This window comes from Typha angustifolia, chromosome 7 (genome assembly GCF_048772165.1).
Source record: "Typha angustifolia cultivar Huaian chromosome 7, ASM4877216v1, whole genome shotgun sequence".
In the NCBI taxonomy this organism is placed as follows: Eukaryota; Viridiplantae; Streptophyta; class Magnoliopsida; order Poales; family Typhaceae; genus Typha; species Typha angustifolia.
In genome coordinates this window covers 14,371,062-14,392,525 of record NC_133245.1, presented here as the reverse complement: position 1 = coordinate 14,392,525, position 21,464 = coordinate 14,371,062, and the positions used below count along the sequence as shown (strand labels likewise).

The 21,464-nt window shown below is 37.9% G+C and overlaps 4 protein-coding genes across 6 annotated transcripts; all 4 read right to left on the bottom strand.

Moving 5' to 3' along the window:
- Positions 1-130: 130 nt before the first annotated feature.
- On the bottom strand, positions 131-1,928 carry LOC140763725 (sugar transport protein MST6-like). The gene is made up of 2 exons (XM_073102043.1): positions 1,777-1,928; positions 131-1,638 (listed from the first exon to the last, which is right to left on the bottom strand). The coding sequence occupies exons 1-2, from the start codon at positions 1,907-1,909 to the stop codon at positions 218-220; spliced, it is 1,554 nt and encodes a 517-aa protein (XP_072958144.1). The 5' UTR covers positions 1,910-1,928; the 3' UTR covers positions 131-217.
- An 812-nt stretch (positions 1,929-2,740) lies between these two features.
- On the bottom strand, positions 2,741-12,849 carry LOC140762750 (probable sphingolipid transporter spinster homolog 2). Of its 2 annotated transcripts, none has more exons than XM_073100684.1 (16): positions 12,367-12,849; positions 11,749-11,880; positions 10,942-11,043; positions 10,740-10,844; positions 10,563-10,638; positions 9,706-9,780; positions 9,220-9,322; positions 9,049-9,123; positions 8,524-8,605; positions 7,502-7,599; positions 7,243-7,319; positions 6,294-6,407; positions 4,367-4,486; positions 3,877-4,005; positions 3,623-3,701; positions 2,741-3,207 (listed from the first exon to the last, which is right to left on the bottom strand). In XM_073100684.1, the coding sequence occupies exons 1-16, from the start codon at positions 12,558-12,560 to the stop codon at positions 3,092-3,094; spliced, it is 1,677 nt and encodes a 558-aa protein (XP_072956785.1). In that variant the 5' UTR covers positions 12,561-12,849; the 3' UTR covers positions 2,741-3,091. The 2 variants fall into 2 exon arrangements, with proteins under 2 accessions (XP_072956785.1, XP_072956786.1); XM_073100685.1 differs by having other exon boundaries at positions 8,524-8,599.
- Positions 12,850-13,714: 865 nt separating this feature from the next.
- Positions 13,715-17,468, bottom strand: LOC140763708 (tRNA(His) guanylyltransferase 1). Of its 2 annotated transcripts, XM_073102016.1 has the most exons (8): positions 17,372-17,468; positions 16,430-16,535; positions 16,081-16,212; positions 15,820-15,864; positions 15,436-15,605; positions 15,165-15,250; positions 14,529-14,636; positions 13,715-14,204 (listed from the first exon to the last, which is right to left on the bottom strand). In XM_073102016.1, the coding sequence occupies exons 2-8, from the start codon at positions 16,531-16,533 to the stop codon at positions 14,070-14,072; spliced, it is 780 nt and encodes a 259-aa protein (XP_072958117.1). In that variant the 5' UTR covers positions 16,534-16,535; positions 17,372-17,468; the 3' UTR covers positions 13,715-14,069. The 2 variants fall into 2 exon arrangements, with proteins under 2 accessions (XP_072958117.1, XP_072958118.1); XM_073102017.1 differs by having other exon boundaries at positions 16,430-17,463.
- Positions 17,469-17,802: 334 nt separating this feature from the next.
- LOC140762669 (bifunctional nitrilase/nitrile hydratase NIT4B-like) lies at positions 17,803-21,259 on the bottom strand. The gene is made up of 5 exons (XM_073100562.1): positions 20,867-21,259; positions 20,603-20,782; positions 19,641-19,934; positions 18,822-19,103; positions 17,803-18,313 (listed from the first exon to the last, which is right to left on the bottom strand). The coding sequence occupies exons 1-5, from the start codon at positions 21,006-21,008 to the stop codon at positions 18,159-18,161; spliced, it is 1,053 nt and encodes a 350-aa protein (XP_072956663.1). The 5' UTR covers positions 21,009-21,259; the 3' UTR covers positions 17,803-18,158.
- Positions 21,260-21,464: the final 205 nt, after the last annotated feature.

The window sequence follows — 21,464 nt, the reverse complement described above, 5'->3', positions numbered from 1 at the left end:
TTACAGTTTAGATCAATGAACTCAAAGAATATCCACACACACACACACACACACACTCATACAAATGGTAAACCAAAAAAAGGAACATTTGAGCAATATATAGCTCTTTTTTCTGTTTCCCTAAGACGAAACGAGCGTGCATGGATATTATGGTAGCCATGCAAGAAGATGATGGAGTCCTACCTATCACTATTCTCCATTCTATTCAATTCAATTCCTATGCTGTGGATTTCACATTGGCGGCGGCGGTGGGCAAGTGCTCATCCTGGGGAACAAACTTCTTCCAGAACCAGTGCCTCCTCCACACCAGATTCATCTCCTCGATCGGCACGTTCTTCGTCTCCGGCAAGAGGAGTATGATGAAAAGCGTCATGGCGAGGACGAAGACGGCGAAGAGGAAGAACAAGCCGTGCTTGAGGTGGCAGAGGGCCATCAGGAAGAACTGAGCCACGAGGAACGTCCAGAAGAAGTTGACCGACACCACGATCGACTGCCCCGCCGACCGGATCTCCAGCGGGAAGATCTCGCTCGGCACGAGCCAGCCGAGCGGTCCCCACGACCACGCGAACGCCGCCACGTAGACGCATATGAGCACGAGGACAAGATTAGCGAATCCTTTGGATAGCGCCTTGTCCCCACCCGACCCGAATCCGAACCCGAGTATGACCCCGATGGCCACCTGGCTCACCAGCATCTGTGCCCCGCCCTCCAGGAACAGCGCCTTGCGGCCGAGCCGGTCAACGCTGGCGATGGAAACCAGCGTGGCAGCGACGTTGACCACCCCGGTGATGACGGCGGACATGAGGGAGGCGTTTGCGCCGAACCCGAGGGTCTTGAAGAGGACGGGGGCGTAGAACATGATGACGTTGATCCCGGTGAGCTGCTGCGCGGCCGGGATGACGACGGCCATGATGAGCTGCGGTCGGTAGCGCCGCCGGAAGATGTTGCGCCACGGGTGTTGCACCCTCGCTGATGCCTCGCTGGCCTCGACCATGTCGGCGAGCTCGGCGTCAATGTCGTCGATGCCTCGGATCCTGCGCAGCATCGCTTTTGCCTCGTCGCGGTGGCCGCGTTGGACGAGGGAGTTGGGGGTGTCGGGAAGGAGGAGGGCACCGATGGTAAGGAGGCCGCCAGGGACGGCGGCCAGGGCGAGGGAGACGCGCCAGCCATAGCCGGCGGTTATCCGGTTCGTGCCGTAGTTGACGAGGTTGGCGACGAGGATGCCGAGGGTAGTGGCGAGCTGGAATCCGATGTTGAGGGCGCCGCGGAGGTGGGCAGGTGCCATCTCGGAGAGGTAGAGGGGGACGGCCTGGTTGGCGAAGCCGACGCCGATGCCGAGGAGAATGCGGCCGACGATGAGCATAGCGACGTTGACGGCGGCGCCGTTGATGGCGGAGCCGGCGAGGAAGTTTGCCCCGCCGACGAGCATGGAGACGCGGCGGCCGAATCGGCGGGTGGTGGCGGAGGCGACGTAGGTGGAGAGGAGTCCGGCGATGTAGAGGGAGGAGGTGAAGGCGGTCAGGAGCGGGCTATCGAACTGGCACCACTGGTTCTTCTCGCCGCCGGTCACGGCCTCCTCGTCGCGGTACACAGAGGGGAAGAACTTCTCCAAGAACACATCCATAGAGGTCACACCACCTATAATGCCCAAGAAGATAAGATTTGAACTCATGATCACTACAAAATCTAACTCTCATCTCATCATAATGTGAGATAATTATTTATTACAAAAGGCGGCATAATAGAAGTCAATTTTATTTTTCTCATATTCTTCACCTGATATGCCAATGTCGTATCCAAAGATGAGGCCACCAGTAGCAGCAACCATGCAAGTGATGACGACGAAGGCCGTCACCTTCCCGCCGTAGTCCTTCACCTCCCCCTGTGACACCATCCCACCTCCTGCCATTCTTGAGGCGAAATTAAACAAGCAAGTACTCAAAATCTATTCTAAATATCCTTCGTCGAACTCTCAGTAGCTCTAAAGCAGCAAGGATAAGCAAGGTGATTCTCCTCTTCTCTTTCTCTCTCTCTCTAAGCTAGCAACGTTCTACTCCTCTAGTTACGTTTGGGATTTGTATTAAGTAGAAGGGTGGCCGAATGAGATTCCGCAATAATTGGGTTGACCCTATCCATCTTTCGATCAGGTGTTACCCTCTTTACGAATGGATAATGGGAGTTGGAATTTGCAACGTGGATTTCTAGCCATTCTCTTGGGAAGAGAGGAACACGGGGAAGTAGGACACCGTTAGTTTAATTTACCATAGATTAATTGTCTACCACCCAAATCAATAGGGAGTTTAAGAAAAAAAATATATCTCTACGTGGACTCTTTTCTAATTGGGTGAGCAAAGTTAGAAAAAGATTTCATCCCTACTTCTGAATTGCTATGGATTTTCTGCAGCTCTCATCATTTCGGCAAGTAGGAACCTCTTGCAAACTTGGATCGCTATTTTTAACTTTTCGTATATAAGTTTTTTTTTTCTCTTTCATTAAATTAACTTTATAAGTATAGAAATACCCTTACTCTTATTTGTATACATTCTTTTTAATTTATAGGCACAAATATAAAATTTAGAATGATATGCTCACAAAGGAGTATACAGGCAAAAAAAGGTCAAGATGCTACTTAGTTTAGTTATAAGATTTTTGAGAGTAGTAACCAGTCTTCAACCAGAATTACATTCTGAGTCTACTCAGAATTGGGTAACATCTTCGTCATTCCCATTGAAAAGATTCAAGACAGAAAACAAGCTGCGAATTTATGAAAACCTTTCTGTGTCAGACTTTCTCGAACAGGATAAATTTACAAAGTAAACAGAGTAGAAATGTAACCCGACGTAGTCGTTACTATATACAAATGATAGAGAGATTAACGACCAGCAAGAAATTCTAATGTACATGCGGATGAGTTTGCTCAATTCCTAAGACACAAATTTCCTTCCGGTTCTTTTAAAACCATATGCCAAAGCCACCCAGGATCTGTTAGGTTATCAATTTCTTTGTTCACCTATATCAAATAAGTTGAGAGAATGATGCAACTCAACGCCCCGACTAGGATGGTTCTGAATTACTTCCTGGAAGCCACCCATTATTCAGATATCTCAGCATGCTCGTCAAGCAGAGGCCTAAGGTTTGATCTCTCAATGACGGGACCGCCATGCTCACTATCTTCATTGAAACGGTCAACACTGTGAAGAAATATGCCTGCCAGAGGAAAACAAAACTCTTCAATTTGATAAAAAGATGAGGCTGATGATATAAATGGTAAAGAATAATCAAGTAAAATGGGATGCAAAATGTCACAAAAACCAGGCAGCAATTATGGGGCCTAGATTTGGCTGCCAACAATAGAGGAAACAAAGACAACAGATTGGATCACCCTTTTCATGCAATAACCAATAAATAAGATCCAACAAAAAAATGAACATCCACAAGACAGCTCCCTTCTAAATTCTCATACAAACGAGAAAAGATTGGAGCTCACTGTTCAGTTTTCTCATACATGCAAGAGAAGTATGTAAATAATGGTATATTTAATATGTCGTTTTATATACTCAAAGAACATGCAGGCTTAAAAGAAAATAGAACCTAATAAACAAGTGCTAGAATGGATACATACCTGCAAACCATATACCAGATGCAATGAAAAGAATAGATGTCAATATCAGAGCAGTTTCTCTCCAGTTGTTGACATAGTCCTGAATCCAAAGTTGAAAGGAGAAAACAGTTCATAAGCAGAGAATACAATTTATATGCAATAAATCAATGTGTCCATCTTCCCTCCCAGACCCTGCGTAGGTAGGAACTCATGCACGCACTGAACTTGCTGAATATAGATTCAAGAATATAGAAACCAAAAGAACTGTCACAAACCTGTAAAAACCCAACCAGCGGTGAAGAAGGCACATCACCAAATATGTGGATAGAAACAGTGGACATTGCCATGGATAGCGGTCTCAAACTAGGTTTTACACAATGGAGGCATATGTAATTCACTGGACCCTGCAAAAGAATATGAAGGTCTGAGAACAAAAAGAGTCGTAGGTATCTTATACAAAGATGCCTTTAAAAGTAGATATGCCTCATTTGCGTATCTCAGTTCGTTCATCCAATAAAGAAAATATAAGCAGCCTATACATGCCCATGCATACCCTCATCTTAAATTTCAAATATAATTATTTGAGAAGAAGAGAACTATTAGGAGCATGTATCAATTTAGTGACCACCAGGTAATATATGTTTGAGACCAGCATCAGAGGCACTTATGGGGAAACTTGTAGACTATGACAGCATATATCCACACAGAGAGGGAGTGCTCAGCACTTAGTAAACCAGAACATTAAGCTGTATAAGAAGCTTATACCTGTGTAGCAAAGACTAGAAGCTCCCCAACTGAGAAGAATGGTATGAATCCATAAAGGCTCTTGAAACAAAATGCACTGAAACAAAATATCGCCCCGAGAAATGTTGCTCCAGAAAGAAGCTGCAAGTTGACAACTCTGAGTGAACATAACCACCTCACCATGATTATATTTGTAAGAAGCTAGTACAAGTACTTTAGACATTAGAATGTGGAGCCCCAAATCATAGTGATTAAAAAGTACAGTCCGTGGTTGATACCCATAGTGTAGAATATTAAACTGATCAGACTAAAAGGGCAGTTGAATTTAATTCAATGCTCTAATGGATTTTATTGCCATAGGACAAGTTTGTATATTTTTAAGGTCCTAGGTGTTAAGAACTAGGATGATAGAGAAAATGCCACGTAGAACGCATGCAAAAATGCTGAACTTTGACATCCACATGACAATGAGTTATATTTGAGCAGAATGGTGTCACCGTAATTTCGACATCATAGAACCTCATGAAGCAGAAGGAACATATATTGATGACTGTTTCTCAAGGAGCTCTGGAACCCAAGGAAAATGCCGAAACTTCTTCTAGACAAATATCCAATTAGGTCCAAAGTAGAACATCCTAATATCAATGAGAAAAATTCCAAACCAAAGCATTTCTAGAGCTCGCTAGAATGTAAGGCATGCAGTCCTTTTATATGAAGTATTCATGCTCTTTTCTTCTTTCCTTGATGAAGCAATTTTACTATGTGACTAAAGACTGGTGACATTAGGTGCAATTAAAAACGGGCTCCAATATACCTGAAACTCTGAAAGTAATAGTAAATGCAGATAAAGATTAGATCAACAACACAAATGACATCTTGACTCTCATGGCATAATAGTTAATGATCTACCAGGCATTTCAGTATTAGCATTCCTATTCATGTTCTCATTCCTGATCTTTAAATATTACGATGACTTTTTATCTTTCACATGTATGCAATACGAATCTATAAATTAATACATATTACATTACATTTTTTCAACTATACTATATCCTGCATCTACAATATTCACCAAATTCAGCTAGTTTTACAAATAACTTTCAAGTGCCAAAAGAAGACTTATTTTTAACAAGCCATCCTAACTTCAAACTTTCAATTTTCATATACTTCAACAAGTATTCACCTTTAGCCTCATGACTTGTCAAAAGTGCAGAGTTGATGAAGAGATTGAGAAAGAAAGGAAAGCCAGTAAAATCCATGGTTGATTCATGGATATTGGCAGGGGAGGAAAGGCAGTTCACTTTGGATGGATCATAATCCACCTGATTAGACTAACTTCATGAATGCAGGTTTCATTCATGAGAAGACTAGTTTAATAGCAGAAACAGGAGTATATGGTAGGCATAAAGATAGACACAATGTGGAACAAAAAGCCATCGGGTACGGATTTATATCATTATAGGTAAAGTTAAGGGAACCGACAGCACTATAAGCATGATTGGGAAATGGAAAGAAATTATGCTCTATCAAGTTTCAACATGATGTAAGTAGTTCCAATTTTAGAATGAGATGCTAATATTAATGACTCTATAGGCCTGCCTATCTTACTAGGTTTTCAAAAGTTAAGGTAGGCTAGTAAGTCTAGATTTTTACGTTCTTCCACTTGTTTCTATTCTTCTTCTTGATGAAGCTCTCATACACCCTTTCCAACTAAATCACAATTTTAGAAATTGCTTTTCATAGGAAAGATAGTGCAAAATAAAATAACTGTTGATTGACTACACATTAGACAATATGATTAAAGAAAGGGATCCACATATTTTAACTAATGAAATTTCCTCTACATCATTATTGAATTAAGTATACACAAAATGCAAGCACTACATTAGTGTACGTAAAACGATGCAACACTACCACAAATGATACTTTCTATTGAAATCACATGTACCTTGAAAGCATTTGAGATTGTGGAATCCATTTTATCAAGAATAAAACCACCAGCTAAGGTTCCAAAAATCCCACAGACTATCGTTATTCCTCCAAACATAAGATCTGCATTGCTCTGACAGGAAAATATATTGGAAAATTGATATCAGTAGTACAAGTAAAACTACTAATAAAAGAAATTGTAAAGCATTACAAGGGACCTAACTATGCAACTAAATGACAGAAATGAATTGAAATTACAAAACAAATTTAAAATAAATGTTGCCATACCAAGGAAAGAAAACCAGTGCACACGTATGTTCCATTATGATCAGGCTAACTACCTAACCGTAACTACTTGTCTTATCTTGACTATAACTCAGAGAATTGTAACAGAAATGCTATAAGAGAAATGACAAGCTTACATTAAAGCTCTTTCATCACTCATTATTGAGCAGCGAGTTGACTTACAGCTATAATAAATTTGGTAAAGTTCCAAAGCCATCATCATAACACAATAGGTTATCAATAGACAGACAAGAGTAAATTAACAGCAGTTATTCAATCATTTAATAACCAGAGTTATTCTTTAATATACTCACCTAATCCAATTTGTTACTGAACACACTAATTCATGTTGTCAGCTAGCTGGAGACTAGGATGTAAGATACAAATATCTGATTAAGCTAATTGATTAGGACTACAATGTGAAATAAAAGAACCATTTATAAGACTAAAATCATGCAAGTGGATAAGCCAAACAATTTGAAAAGACAATAAAGATGTAGAAAACTAAGACAATTTCATATAATGGACAGATGCAACATGATAGGAAATATTGGTGAAAATTCTACTTTCAATTTTTTGTTTTTCATATGCAAAGTTCAAGCTATGAGAAAATTTCCCATCCCAATAATCATAAATGAATTTGCCAATGTGTACTGAATGGGAAACTAGAAATAGAAAGTTACCATATGATAAATGTCATAACCCGCCTTTGGTCCCCAATATGAATAAGCACCAATGACAAAGTTGTATGCAATATAACCTGCAAAAAGAGACAATGGAGTCCTACGCTTTAATTGAGCATTAGGGAAACTCAAAGGAAACACCAATTTCACTTCTATCAGCAAGTACAAAATCTTATGTTTGATGTGAAATTCAAAACATATCAAGAGATCCAATGGAAAAATAGAAAGGTATTAATAGTTTTAGCTGCAAAAGTCTGACCTAAAACATTAATGACATAAACCTTCTCGAGCAGAAGTACTTTCGTATCTTTCCAAAACCGCCTCATTTGAATCATAATCTTCTTCCTACCACTTGATCTGCCATAAATTAATTTAAGCATAACATCAGATAGATGCACAATAAGTCACTCATAATCTGTATCAGATTAAAATCCAAAAGCACAAAGAAAAGAAAATAAGTAGAGTAGCATAATCTGCAAAAAGGACTACTCAAACAGAAAATGGGTTACTAAACAATAAACATGCATCTGAATTGAGATTATTGAATATCTGAATAAAATACATTGCTCAAAACTAAAATGCAACATTATAATATAGGCTGGGATACATTCAAATGGTCTCGCATGGGATGCAAAGTAAGATAGGAGCCTAAAGTCATCCAACAATTTAATTTTCTGAGATGTGAGGGTATGCTCAGACAAAGTTGCTTTTAGGCAAAGCTTGACTTCTGCATGGATGTCCATGTCTGTCATGGTATCGCTTCCATCACCTCTAGGAGGTGATCCGAATTGGTAGATCATCTAATATGATTACCAGGTCAGTGATTGTATCCAATTATATTAAAGTAACTAGATCCCAATCAGATGGCTTCCTCTGCCTCTTAGAGATGGTATCACATGGGAGGAGGTGGTGGCAGGCCAATGCCACATCAAAGCATTCATATAGCACAAGTTGCACAACAATCCATCGATTCCCTATATGCTGATCATTACATGATAATTTCAGGATTCAGCAGACTCATCGAATCAAAGTAGTATCTAGAGATATCTAGAGACATAATTAACTAAATTGAAAAGACAAACTCTAGAACATACTCCTCAAAACATGGAACTTGTAGAACAATTAGCAGCAATGATACCGTGCACATCATAACAATAAAAAAGGTCCTTGAATCTCACTTGAACAACTTAACGCCAGCACAACGCATTTAAAAATGAAATTTTTGGAATATAAATAACTGTAAAATAGGCAAAAAGAATATTGAAGAACAAGACATCATACAAGGAAAATTTCTGCTTTGGTTTATCAGTTAAGTCCTCGTTATCAGCAGGAATATCCCGTTTTGTAGCCGGATCATCTGAAACTACAAAAAGAAATTATAACAAAAAGCCCATGGTAAAGTACCTAAAACTTAAATGCTAGGAAAAAGAGATACTCCTTTGACATGTCATAATGCATTTGAGTTATCAAGAAGAACAACAAATATTTCAAAAGTGAAAAGAATTTGCTATTTCGGGTTTCCTTTCTCCTCACACAAAAAGTTTTGATGGTTCCACAAGGACCAAGAATTTCTTTCAATCTATGTCATTTCAGATATCTAATATAATTATTGAAACTATCCAGGTTACTGAAGTATTAGAAAATAAATAATAAATATAATATACTTTACTAGTCCTACACAGAGGAGAAATATATTTATAAAATATAAAATAACAAACATAAGGGGAAACAAAAAATTTCACACCTGTATGGATGAAATAAATAAATTTAGTGATTCAACTAAGAGATATGTGAACATGAACATACTTATTTCAACTTGAAATTCTTGATCGGTCATCTCTCCACTGCCTTTTGATTTCTTCAACCCAGATGTAGTAAATCCTATATTATAATATTGTCAAAAGCACATAAAAAGATGCAAAATATGTTGATTCCAGAACAGATGTATAAACATCTAAAGGTGATAAAATCAGTCACCTTTTAATTGCAGAGGCTTTATTATAAAGCCCAGAATGGCAAATGGGAGCATCAAAATAGACTCTCCCCAGAATGCAGCACGCCAGTGAAGATGACTACCAACCTGGTATGTATAAAAAATAACTAATAAGCATCAAAATCATTTATCCTACTTCATACATATTTGAGAAATAAAGGCCGGGAGAAATTTAGAAACATGTGGACCAGTCCTTTTAAGAAATCTGCTGCCCATTAATGTATATGCTGCATACAACACAGGCAATTTTTCATGCATTATTAAATAAGGACCTTGACACTAAGACATACATATTAAAAATGTACACAGCTAATCTGCAGAAGTATTCATCCATGCAAATGAGAGACCCAACCAGCACTTTGGGAGAAATCCAACCACTATCATACTTTCAGGTACTAAGATAAACTAGTCACATAACTGTAACATGATTTAATACTCAAGGAAAAGAGTATTCTCCAACTGAAACTCACCAATCCACCATAAACATAGCCAACAGCAATACCAGTTGGTATACACATGTAGAAGACAGAAAGCCAAGCTGTTTTCTGCCACCATTACATTTGACAATACAAAGGATCAGTAGAAAATAATAAAAGAGCCATGATAAAGCAAGAACAGAAAGCCATGTAAAGTTGCAAAGTGTATATGACAAGATATGATTAAATCCAGTGAAGACAACTTTTGGATCCATATTCCCAAATGTTTCTAAGATTTTAGTAGATTTCAAGGTCCTATGTTCAATTTGCACTCAGGCAACTTTTTCTATTATCATATGTTTCAATCTTATTCTCTGCAGATTAGTGATTCATCTGAGTAGATATAGCCATAAAAGCTTCACTAGAATACTGCAAAGGCAGTAAGTCAAAACATGTATTAAATGTGATAGCAGTGAGCATCTTTTTATTAAAATGTATATGTAAACATATATTTATAAATCTGTTCAAAAATACTACTTTCCTCTCAAGATTCAGATGTAGGTAAGTCTAATTTTCTTCACATTGTTGATCGTCACATTACTCATCTTCCAGACGATGCAAATCCATTTCAGAATAAGATGCATGCTACCACATGAAAGAAGGATGTCCTAAGTTGTTATTCACATATCTTCTGTTCTCCTCAAAGGCTTGAGGAACTCTTCCTATTACCTCTTTCCTTTAACTCACCAAATTAACTGTAATCTTGTAATCAATAAGCAGATTGGGACAGAACCAATAATCCAATATCTCTACATTGCATGGCAGCTCGAAGTTAAGAGTCTGCCTTGCTGGAAGATTCAACAGAGTTTAAGGATTCCATAGAAAAGTTAGCGGAATAAGACAAAACAAACCTGAGAAGGAGGTGCATTATCATCAATAAATGGAGCTGCAAGACTTATAAATGAAGCCTCACCAACGCCAACCAACCTAAATAAAAAAATAGATATCATTCTTCTGGATGGAAGCTTTGTAGAAAAACGTGTCTTACACTCTTGGCAGGTCATTGCCTATTAAGTAAAATCACTTACATGCGGCAAATTGTAATTGACCAAAAATCAAATGCACACCCACAGCCAGCTGTAGCAATAGTCCAAACTAATAGTCCAACTCCAATAAGCCTAAAAGGGTTATGACTGAAAAGAAAGAAATAGTATGTGAATCATACCAAACATACCAAAGGTTATAAGAAAGTATAGTACATAGTACTACATGTTTCAGCTAGAGACCAACCTCTTTGCCAAAGAAGCAAATACTGGCGAAGACACCAGTAAGCCAACCATAAATGCAGATGACAGGATACCATCTTCAAAATAATTTAGGTTAAAGTCTCCCCTGCAACAATAGATTGCACAGTGATCAAAAGCAACCTAGCAATGTTCATATCACTAAGTTTGGTTAGAAAAACAATCCACTGATTGAGGTTGATATTTACAAAGCCTATCTAACAAAAGTGTGAAAGATGTCTGCTTGGCTGCTTATAAAAATAGGCCCACAAAAGAGAAAGTGTAGGTCTTGATTTAAGTTACAATAAATTAAACTAGTTGTCCAGCATGTCATGCATGTTTAGAAAAAATGGAAACAAAAATTCAAATAATTGTTTAACGAATATGGTAAGTTTGGGTGTCTATGAATATTTACAGATAGAGTTAAGTTTGTTATTTCACATTCTTATATAGTTACACTTACAACCATAAGAGGTATAACAAGAGTACATATTCTTCCAAACTTTTGACTAATGGAGAAAAAGAATTAACTGCTAGAAGCCTAGAAGTCAATTCAACTTTATGATTTCTCTTATATTATTGGCATCATCATGTTTGTAACTTTGATGCTTGAAAGGATAGACTGTTACACCTATAGACAGTTAAGTGTAAGCATTAAAAAATTCACAAAGTCAGAACAAGAGGATTCATTCACTCATATAAAACTTGCACAAACTAAATGGATCACGATTTTACAGGATTGTTTCTACATGCTAATAAAGAATAACATTACTGAAACTTAAAATGAAAGTAAAGGTTCTGTAATGCATCTCACTGAATTCCAGTGCCCGAAGTGCATATACCACTCTCTGTGCATGTTCGACGACTACCATTGACACCATTACTTGCTATTGCCCCTCGATCAAGATAATTTAACATGTTGATGATACAAAAGATCACAAGTAATCTGCAAGCAAAAAACAATTGTCTCATGTTGAGCGTAAAGACAAAAGAAAAGTGCAAACCATGATACAGAAGTACTAGCTAATAGTTGCTACAGGAAATTAAAAACATACTTTTGCAACGATTTCAAAAGCTAGCTTGTATGAACCTATTAAACAAACATGCTTAGGGGTAAGTAGATAAAATAGCCCCTCTTCTACGTCTTGTTTCAACTGCTACTTCCAAAGCTCCTAAATCAACATCAAGGAACCAATTTCTGCCTCATCGCACTTGCTTCAGAAGATGCCTCTCTAATCTTATCGTATATCTACCACTTCCAAACCCATGTGACGAACTCCAATTTCTACATCCCCCAATTAATACTCCCTCATAAATCGCAACAAGATTTCAAATTACCTACCTCTTCTCCTCCTCAATTCAACACTAAAACCTAGGATCAGCACAACACTGAACCGAAACGAACAAAAAGCAATCCTGAAATCTTCCTTACCTCTTGGGCGTGAACCAGGAAGGATTGGGATCAGGGCCATCAGAGCGAGGGTTTCCATCCGGATCTTGGTGTACAGAAATCGCCATATCCGTCGTCTTCGGTGGTGGAGGAGGAGTAGGAGAAGAAGTAGTTCCCGGCTCTGGAGAGTCCACGTTCGGGTGGTCTTGCGTTGGCTCTGCCTCTGGCTCGCCCATAAAATTAAAATTTTAAAGGAAATAATTACAGGAAGAGTTTGAAGTAAAAACAAAGTCTTGGTGGTGAAAATACGTATAATTCCTCTCCCCCCCTCTCTCTCTCTCTCTACATCAATTTCTAGGGCTTTTTTGTAAATATATTCTTCTTTTTCTCCTAGGAGGTTGGGGAAAGAAGAACAGAGGAAGAGGAGAGGAGGAAGAAGAGACGTTTTGATACCTTTCGATCTTTTCTCTCTCTCTCTCTCTATCTCTATCTCTATCTCTATCCCTCTCTCCCTTCCCCTCTTCTGCTCCTCTCTTTCTAAAAGCCGGTTGTCGTGACATGAGATATGGGAGTTTGTACCTTGTTGTATATTATTCAAACATAAAACAAACTAGTTGTTATTAAAAGAGACAAGTTTGAAACATCTAATCTAAGAAAATCTAGCTCATCTTGTCCCGTGATTATCCGTGATTGTTATAATTATTCAAATTTAAATTCCTTAGGTTTATTTTTTTTTATTTGTACATTTATGAATATCGTGGTTAAACCATGGTTAAATATATATATATATTTTTTAAGTATATACATGAAAAGGGGAAAAAAAACGATTGATCGTAGTTGTGGGAGCAATTGGGTAACCTATTTTTAGTACGTAGGTTTGTCCTTGTACATCTTTTGGCCACGTGAGAGGTGGAATGACAGATAGAGATTAGTTGTCTTTATTAGCGGCTTAATCTTTGGTTTGGTCTCCCACACTACTAAAGTAATGATTCGCAATCATTAAAGCCACCCAAGAAAAATCTCGACTAACCGTTAGATCCACACCCATGCTTCTTCTATTCAAAAAGCTATTTTGTTGGATTAATTGGTTATCTTAGCTTAACCATTATTCTACAACAATGGTATGAGACGTGTAGGTAGCCTTTTACTTTACCAACCCCATGAAGTGGCTTACAAGCTTGTTCATTTCTGGCAGTAGAAAGAATGTGATGCCGTAGTGTACTTGTTGTACAAGGGGATTTTAAGCTACTTCTTATGATCATTATTGGGAATTCTCCAAATAAATCATATACAAGACCTATTGACTCTTGGGCAGACAAGGAAACTGGATCAACAGCAGTGAATCATTAAATTTTTTTTTTTTATTTTGAGAAAGTCAAACCAGCAGCAATGAATAACCAGCAGCAATGAATCATATTTTTCTATAGATGTAAGTTTGAGACATTTATATTTGTACTCTGGGAAAATAGAAATGATGCCACATGCAGTAATTGTTCAAAGTTGAAATAGCAAGCCATCTAGAGTCGAGAAGGCCAAGGGAAAAAAAAGTGGAACTTTATGAGCAAAACCAACTGTTGAGACAGATAGGGAGTAGAACTAGATAACTTACTATACATGCAGAAGTCTTAAACTGACTTCAATTGCCCATGAAATAAATTAGCAGGGCATGCGAGCTCAATGGATATCTTTCTTCTTCTTTTTTCCCCTTCTTTGTGATTGTACACAAGAACATGCAATGATATTAGCTAATCTTCATTGAGAATGTATGGGTGCTCGCTCCAAAAATTGGGTCCTATAATGTCCAAGTGTCCAATTACCACCTTCGTCCTAGTTCTTCTGATGGGGTTTCCACCCTCATCCGTCTTCACTGTTTCTTCCACCTGAGTTCAGACATGAGGTGTGTATTGATCCATAAGAAGTAGAAAAGAAGTGAAGCATATCAAGTATATAATTCTGTGGAACATGCTCCAAGTAAATGAATGTGATCATAAAAACTACATACTAATCAGACAAAATATTAAGCAATGCTTCACCAAGGGAGGCAATTCTGTAACAATAATCAAATTAGAGAGAAGAGACACATGTATTACTTTACTGAAATGCTAATACAAAAGTTCAAATCCACCGAGATTTAATTCAAAGAAAAGCACACGGTATAAAAATAAGTCTTTTGATAATGCAACTTCCCTTGCTCATTAGTGTACCTTATCTCTATAAACACAAGAGCCTTTTCGGAACATAGCTGGCAGCTTATTGTAATTAACACCAAACTGTTGGAAAAGAAGTTCATTCTTATCTTTGGCCACAGTTCCCTGCAAAATATAACTTCTGAATATAATTGGCACTTAGACAAGTTAAAACAGAAAAGTTAAAGGGACAGTGATGTGTGGCAACAAAATTCTGGTGCTCATATATGAGTATTCTGAGTTGGGTGACTGATAAGACTTCAACTGAACCCATATTCTGATTAGCATTTGCAGCTGCAGAAAAGACAAATCTTCAACAGAGAATAAGACAATATGCCATGAATTCCAGCCCAAACAACACCTCGCATGCTGACCATCTTTCAGAGGACAACTAGCTAAGAGATTGTATCATGTATTAATAGTCTATTTGTGTTTATTAGCAATGCTCCGTCCAAATTTGAGTAGAAAGTGACAGATAAGTATATGTTGGTAACTACTAGATGAGCGAAGTTATCATTGGTAAAAGGGATACCTAAATGTTGAGGGACCAATAATTCAGCAATCAACAAATTCAATTACATGAACATCAGAATATTGTCCCATAAGTGAAAAGACAAAACAACACAGGCAATTAGATAGTAACTTGGAGAAAACCTTTAGCAACTCTTGTGCCTCCCTCTCTGTTTTCCCAGATTTAACCAACATCCAGAAGCACGTATTATATTGATTGTTAATATGACCTGCAAAAGGAGAGAAGAAGATTCAGCATGGATTATATTCTTTTGTATGATATTATTTCACATAATCTTAATAACACAGTGACTGGTATTACATAATGTTCAGATATAAGTGCACATATTTCAAGCTCTTCTGACTAGAAAATTTTAAAAGTTTTGACACATATTTTGCTCTTACTGGCACTTACAGTCTACCTGCCTCCATGATAGATAATCTCGAATGATTTTTGCCTTTGGATAGCATACAACTCGCCCATCAAAAAAGGGCGGTCCTTTCAATTCTTTGTGGGGAAAGAACTCTTTCCACTTCATTACATATACAGATGTGAAATAGGATACACTGAGGGAAAGTATTTTGCTGCAATTTGATTGATGGAGCAATTCATCATTAGTTTGTACGATAACATCTATGACCAATCTAATTTTATGAACTTCATTTCATTGATCATGCAATTGTGCGAAAATGAATATCAGAGACCTTCATCTTTCTCTAAGAAATTATCTTTACACTCCTAGTTTTAATTGGATGGATTGAGACTTCCATATGAGATGAAAGAATATCGAGAGAGAACCTTGCCCTTCTTTGGTAAAATATACTTGTCTCCTTCAGTATAAAACTGCAAAAAAATAAAAATAAAAAAAAAAGAACGAAAGAAGAAGTTAACATCACCAAATTTTGGGTCTCTAAAAAGTAAAACAATACTGCCTTTGCAGTTAGATATTGAAAAAAGAAAACATTATTTTGTACCGCAGAAGATACTACTGCTACAACAAGTTTGATTCCTCCACTACTAATATGAGAATTTAGTAAAAAATTGAAACAAATAGTGTACCTATATTCATCACTGACACCATAAGCAAATACAAAGTCTGGAAATTGCTCTAACATTGAAAGTGCACATGAGTTCATCAAGTTCAATGCATTCTCATCATTGGGCTTCTCAAATGAGTGCTCTGCAGAAAATCTACATAAACACAGAAGCATTAAACAGAGGATGGAGAAGTTGAAACATAGACGTAAAAATTATGAACTTAACAGCACAAGAATCAATGATTCCAAGAACAAGAAAAAAAAAAGAAACTTTTCTAAATATTTTGCATTGACGAGTAGAGAAAAAACAACTATGCCAGAGAGAAACAGATAGAAATATTCCTTTTGGCGAGGAGAAAGTGAGAGCTTACTGATGAAAGTGGCATCCATCAATTCGGACAACAATCCAATTAAAAGGTGGTAACTTGTCATCGGTTTCAAACTTCTTCACGTATTCATATTTGCTGTTGGCCATCCCTGGTGTTTGCCAAAGAGTCGATGAGAGAGAGAGAGAGATCTTTATAAGGAGTCATAAGAAGGATGGCTAGGTGGCGGAGCCAAAACTTTTCAAAAGAGAGGGCCAAACATGAATATATAGAAACATGCAAACTCTAAGAAAAAAATGCATAGAAGACCATACAAATTTTAAGAAAAAAATAATTACTTATAGTGATTCATAATTATCCACAATGGGTCCTTATATTTTTGGAATCATTACATGACAGCTTTATCATATAAAATCATATCAAAATTTTAAATTCAAATCTCTACATATTTTGAGTTATATCAAAAAAAAAAAAACATACCTCAAGATAAGCAAAAAATATCATCAAACAATTAACCAAAAAAATAAACATAAAGTGATGACCTAAGCAATTTACCATTGCAATCAAATTAGATGATCTAAGCAATTTACCATTGCAATCAAATTAGATGCTCAAACATTATATCATAAAGAGGGACACACAATCCACTCCACCTTCACAATGCCACAATTAACACACTACTAAACACTAACTAGCAGCAAACTACATTATACTAAAAATTAATGAAGTGTGGACTGTAAGCTGTAATCTACATTCTGTGAACTAGCATAATGAAGTGTTAGGTGGTTATTTGCAATAAGAATAACTGAATCAGTAAAAATGTAAAAAATGGAGGTGGTTTTTTTCCCTATCCTCATAATCATGGCGGTGGTATGCGTAGAGAGAGAGAGAGAGAGAGGCTTCGAGTGGCCGCTGATCGGATGGGAGCCTATGAGGTGAGAGAGAAAGAGATGGGAGAGTGGGAGTGGGGTTGCGGCGAGAGAGTACCTCCGTCCACCGGAGAGAGGAGAGAGGAGAGAGTGAGAGAACTCGAGAGCGGAGAGGAGTCGGGTGTGGATTAGGGCTCATACGATGAAAGAAGAAGTTTGTTTTTTTAACTAACCGATAAGACTAAACCCAACCCGCTATCCCCGAACCGACCCGTTATCAACGCAAATGCGGTCTAATACCCGAAAAGTCAGCCCGCTAGGCCCGCCAACCAGATCCGATTTTCCATACACCGAGCCAAAAATCATATCAAGCAACGTAGTTTATAATCTCTATTTACCAATATAATTACAAAGTGAAATTGATTTGAGAACATTAACCCCGCTTTAATTGATTATAAAACGAATACTTATAAAAAAATAGGGGAGGATGGGCCTTTTAACAGAGGTCAAAATTCGCCTGCCCTAGATGACAAGTTTATAGGAGACAAATTTGACAAAACCCCTATGCTTCTCCTTTGTTTTTTTTCAAACAAATATACATGACCCAATATGTATTCTTAAAACAAATTTGCATTTGTTCTCCATTATGCTTGAAGAACAAGACATTACCCTGAAACAGACATTTCTCAGGTCTACATCCTGACGACAATTGCTAAATTGTTTTCACAAGATCAGCACGAGGTTAATGAGGAAATCGCATACAAAACAGAGATGGTTTATCTGAAAGACATAGAGACCTTGACAGAACTAGGCATCTGAGTTGGCAAGACATCAGTACAAATCATTCAAGATTGCATACATGCAAAATGTTATTCAGGTGATCACACACATTGAGTGCCATGAATTCACTGCAGTTTCTGAGAGCTTTCAGTCTTTGCAGCAGATGTAAATGTCACAGGGCTTTGTGGATGGTCCTTCACAGTTAAACTCAGCACCTCAGCCCTTGAATAGTGCCCAACGACATCGAAATCAAACTTGGCTCGTGTAATTTCTCCAAGATCTGCACATCGCATTGTAAAGAGAAAAGTTGATTGATAAGTTGCAAGAATTCACATGAATAAATGTCTCCAAGATATTCTAAAGCTCTTCATTTACTTGTGACATTCCATATTCCAGTTGATGACCAACAAAAGAATTCAGAATTATCTTACTACTGCTAATGCTGTTTTACTATTCTCACAAGTCGCATGCTTACAACCTATAAATTTATAAGTATCTTTAAAACTTTCTTTAGGTAAATAAGATTGATCTCAATTGGAAAGATTGTTTAGGAACTTAAGCAAGTTTTTTTGTATCTTTACAGAAATTTTAATCTTTATCTCCAAGACAAGTTACCGTCAAGCACATAACCTGCCTGGTGATATGGTAAACTTATTCTCAATAAAATAATAGAATATGGTAGACTAAGAATTTGCTAATGCATAGAGAAAAGGCACTCTCAACATTTTGTTCTCTCCTAGCATTGTGGAAGGTATAATCTTGTAATCTGAAACATCTGATTCTCATACCTAGGTCTGCTGTGATAAGAGCCTCTCCTTCATAATTGGGGCCTGCCAAGACTGCTCCAGATGGTGAAATGATGACGCTTCCTCCAGCACAAACAACAGTATCTGGTGACGGTTCATCCTCTACACCTGCAAAGACATAGTCAGGTGGGGGAGGATAGTCTTTTCTCCTGCAGAATTGGTTTGCTGACAGCACAAAACATCCACCCTCAAGCGCAATGTGGGTCATGGAGGCCTGCCAAACTTCCCTGGAATCAGCAGTGGGAGCACAATATATCTCAATACCTGGAGAAACATGAGACAAGGTTCTCAGATGCAAAACTTTGTGCACTTTACTACTAAGGGAGATACGTTCATTTGCTTGATGCTAATTTTTTTTCTTCTGTAATTATTTTATTGCAATTGTGTGGATCTCATGCTTTTAAACTTTAAATAATACATTAGTTAGAAACTAAGGTGAATAACAGCCAACAGTATGTTTGAAATACACAGGATAGAATGGTTTACACATTCCACAGAAGTACTCGAAAACCCTATAAGATAATGCAACAGTGTCACATTTGACCTGATGGCCTTCCTTTCGTCAAGTTCTACCAATCTGACACCCATAAGGCTTGAAATATATGGAAATCTTGATCTGTAACTATTTTCTAGAAGTTTTATCATATAATAGAGCAAAAATAGTACATTAGTATATGCATCAAAATAAACGAAAAGAATAAACAACTGTTCAAGAAAGAAATGAATGGAGCACACAATTGCAATAAGGGTTATATAGCACTTGACAAATGAGATAAGATGATAATCAAATGAGGCACCTACCTTTACCATACAATGCAGTCCTCAAAAGTGGCATTCTATTCTCCCAACAAATGAGGGCACCTATCTTTCCAAGAGGAGTCTCATAGACAGGAATTGTCGATCCATCTCCAAAGCCCCAAATCACACGTTCCAATGCTGTAGGCATGAGCTTGCGATGCTTACCCAAGTACTGGCCCTGTGGGTCAAAGAAGAGAACAGTGCAATAAAGTGTGTATCCTGCCCTTTCAATCACACCCATTACTAAAAAGATCTTATATTTTCCAGCCATTGCAGCCAAGTGATCAACTTCTGGACCTGCACACATGGAATATCAATATCAGCTAAGGAACACGGAATTTTCTAACAACTACCATTTCTTTTATTTGATGATTATAACAATGCACAGAAGTTATGTTAGATAACATGCATTCAGAATATACTAGGAAGAACAAATTATGACTGTGCAGAAGACAGCCGCAAAATATCTAGGTCTGGCAGAAAACCGGAGAGTGAAATAGAGAACAACAATAAAAACAAAATTGAGATGCTGATAGAAGATACATCTATTGTCAGATATTTTCTTTGGCACCAATAATAATTTATTAGAAATAAGAATCCTCTCAATTTGGAAGAATTCTTGTTCTTTTCAGTTCCCTGTAACAGGATTAGGAATAAACTTCCATTACTGCCACTCATCTGGATTTTAAATTTCATCTATACGTTCCTAGTTCCCCTTATAAAGAGACCCATTCTAGTTCCGAAACAACACCATATAATTTCAATGCAAATTTTCATCACATTAAAACATCACCATGTAATTTAGCTCTGCCCTGACATTTTGACAATCATCATTTTTTAAAGTTTGATGATCTGTAAATTTTATGTTCCAAGATAACAAGAGATGCACTTTAGTTGCATTCCAACATTTCATAATAACAAATTTTTTTACAAAAATTACAAATTTAGGATGCATCTAAGCATACCAGGCACATCTATCGCAGCCGCATGATACTTCCTAAACTCCTCCCTCCCCTTAGCTGACCGGCTCCCAATCGTAACACCAAACGTAGCTCCCCTCGGATATCCCCCGACAAACGCCTCGGGAAACACAACCAATTGCGATCCGTAACTAGCCGCATCCGCAATTAACCTCTCCGCTTTGTCTGCAACACCAAAAAAGTTGCAATATTTAACAAAAATAATCATTTTCTCATATCTCGTCACTTCTTAATCGTATGTTTTCATACCAAGAGTCGCAGGGGTGTCGTAGAAGACGGTGGAGGCCTGGACGACGGTGGCGCGCACGGTTGTCGAGGTCGGATCGGAGCCGTTCATCTCAACCTCGGCAATCAAAGGGGGCTCGACGGAGTTGGCCGGAACCAAAGCCATGGAAACTTGGAGAGAGAAGGGGGCGAGTATAAAAGCTACTTTCCGTACTTCTTCCGGAGGTAGTCGCGGACGAATTCGTCGCGCGCAAGGGTGCGGGCTCGCTGGGGTTCGACGTGGACGTAGGAGAGGTGAGCTCCGACAGCGAAGAGGGCGGCGCCCGTGGCGAAGTAGAAGAGAGTGGCCAACAGTTGCTTGGGAGAGGAAGGAGAGCACCACACCATCTGTGAGGGTGAGCCGCGTCTCGTAGTCACACGAATTTTATAGAAAGTTCCCTGAACTGTCAATCTATTTCTTTTATAAAACCATAATAAAGCTCTAAATAGAGGCTATTTCATAATAAAGAAAAAGAACGCAAAGCCTGTGACAAAATAGAGGCCATTTGTTGGATGAAAATAAATAAATTATTTTAATGTTTTTATTTTTTATTATATATATATATATATATATTATATAATA

What these genes read in the sequence shown, in the direction of transcription:
- LOC140763725 (XM_073102043.1), bottom strand. Translation starts at nt 1,909, where the DNA reads ATGGCAGGAGGTGGGATGGTGTCACAGGGGGAGGTGAAGGACTACGGC. An exon ending in ATACGACATTGGCATATCAG is followed by an intron (nt 1,639 to 1,776) that starts GTGAAGAATATG and finishes TGGGCATTATAG; the next exon opens with GTGGTGTGACCTCTATGGAT.
- LOC140763708 (XM_073102016.1), bottom strand. Translation starts at nt 16,533, where the DNA reads ATGGCCAACAGCAAATATGAATACGTGAAGAAGTTTGAAACCGATGAC. An exon ending in ATCATGGAGGCAGGTAGACT is followed by an intron (nt 15,251 to 15,435) that starts GTAAGTGCCAGT and finishes CTCCTTTTGCAG; the next exon opens with GTCATATTAACAATCAATAT. An exon ending in AGGCACAAGAGTTGCTAAAG is followed by an intron (nt 14,637 to 15,164) that starts GTTTTCTCCAAG and finishes TATATTTTGCAG; the next exon opens with GGAACTGTGGCCAAAGATAA.
- LOC140762750 (XM_073100684.1), bottom strand. Translation starts at nt 12,560, where the DNA reads ATGGGCGAGCCAGAGGCAGAGCCAACGCAAGACCACCCGAACGTGGAC. An exon ending in AAAGCCTCTGCAATTAAAAG is followed by an intron (nt 9,124 to 9,219) that starts GTGACTGATTTT and finishes ATTATAATATAG; the next exon opens with GATTTACTACATCTGGGTTG. An exon ending in AGAATTTCAAGTTGAAATAA is followed by an intron (nt 8,606 to 9,048) that starts GTATGTTCATGT and finishes TTCTTTTTGTAG; the next exon opens with TTTCAGATGATCCGGCTACA.
- LOC140762669 (XM_073100562.1), bottom strand. Translation starts at nt 21,008, where the DNA reads ATGGCTTTGGTTCCGGCCAACTCCGTCGAGCCCCCTTTGATTGCCGAG. An exon ending in GGCTGCGATAGATGTGCCTG is followed by an intron (nt 19,935 to 20,602) that starts GTATGCTTAGAT and finishes CCATGTGTGCAG; the next exon opens with GTCCAGAAGTTGATCACTTG. An exon ending in GACTGCATTGTATGGTAAAG is followed by an intron (nt 19,104 to 19,640) that starts GTAGGTGCCTCA and finishes ATGTTTCTCCAG; the next exon opens with GTATTGAGATATATTGTGCT.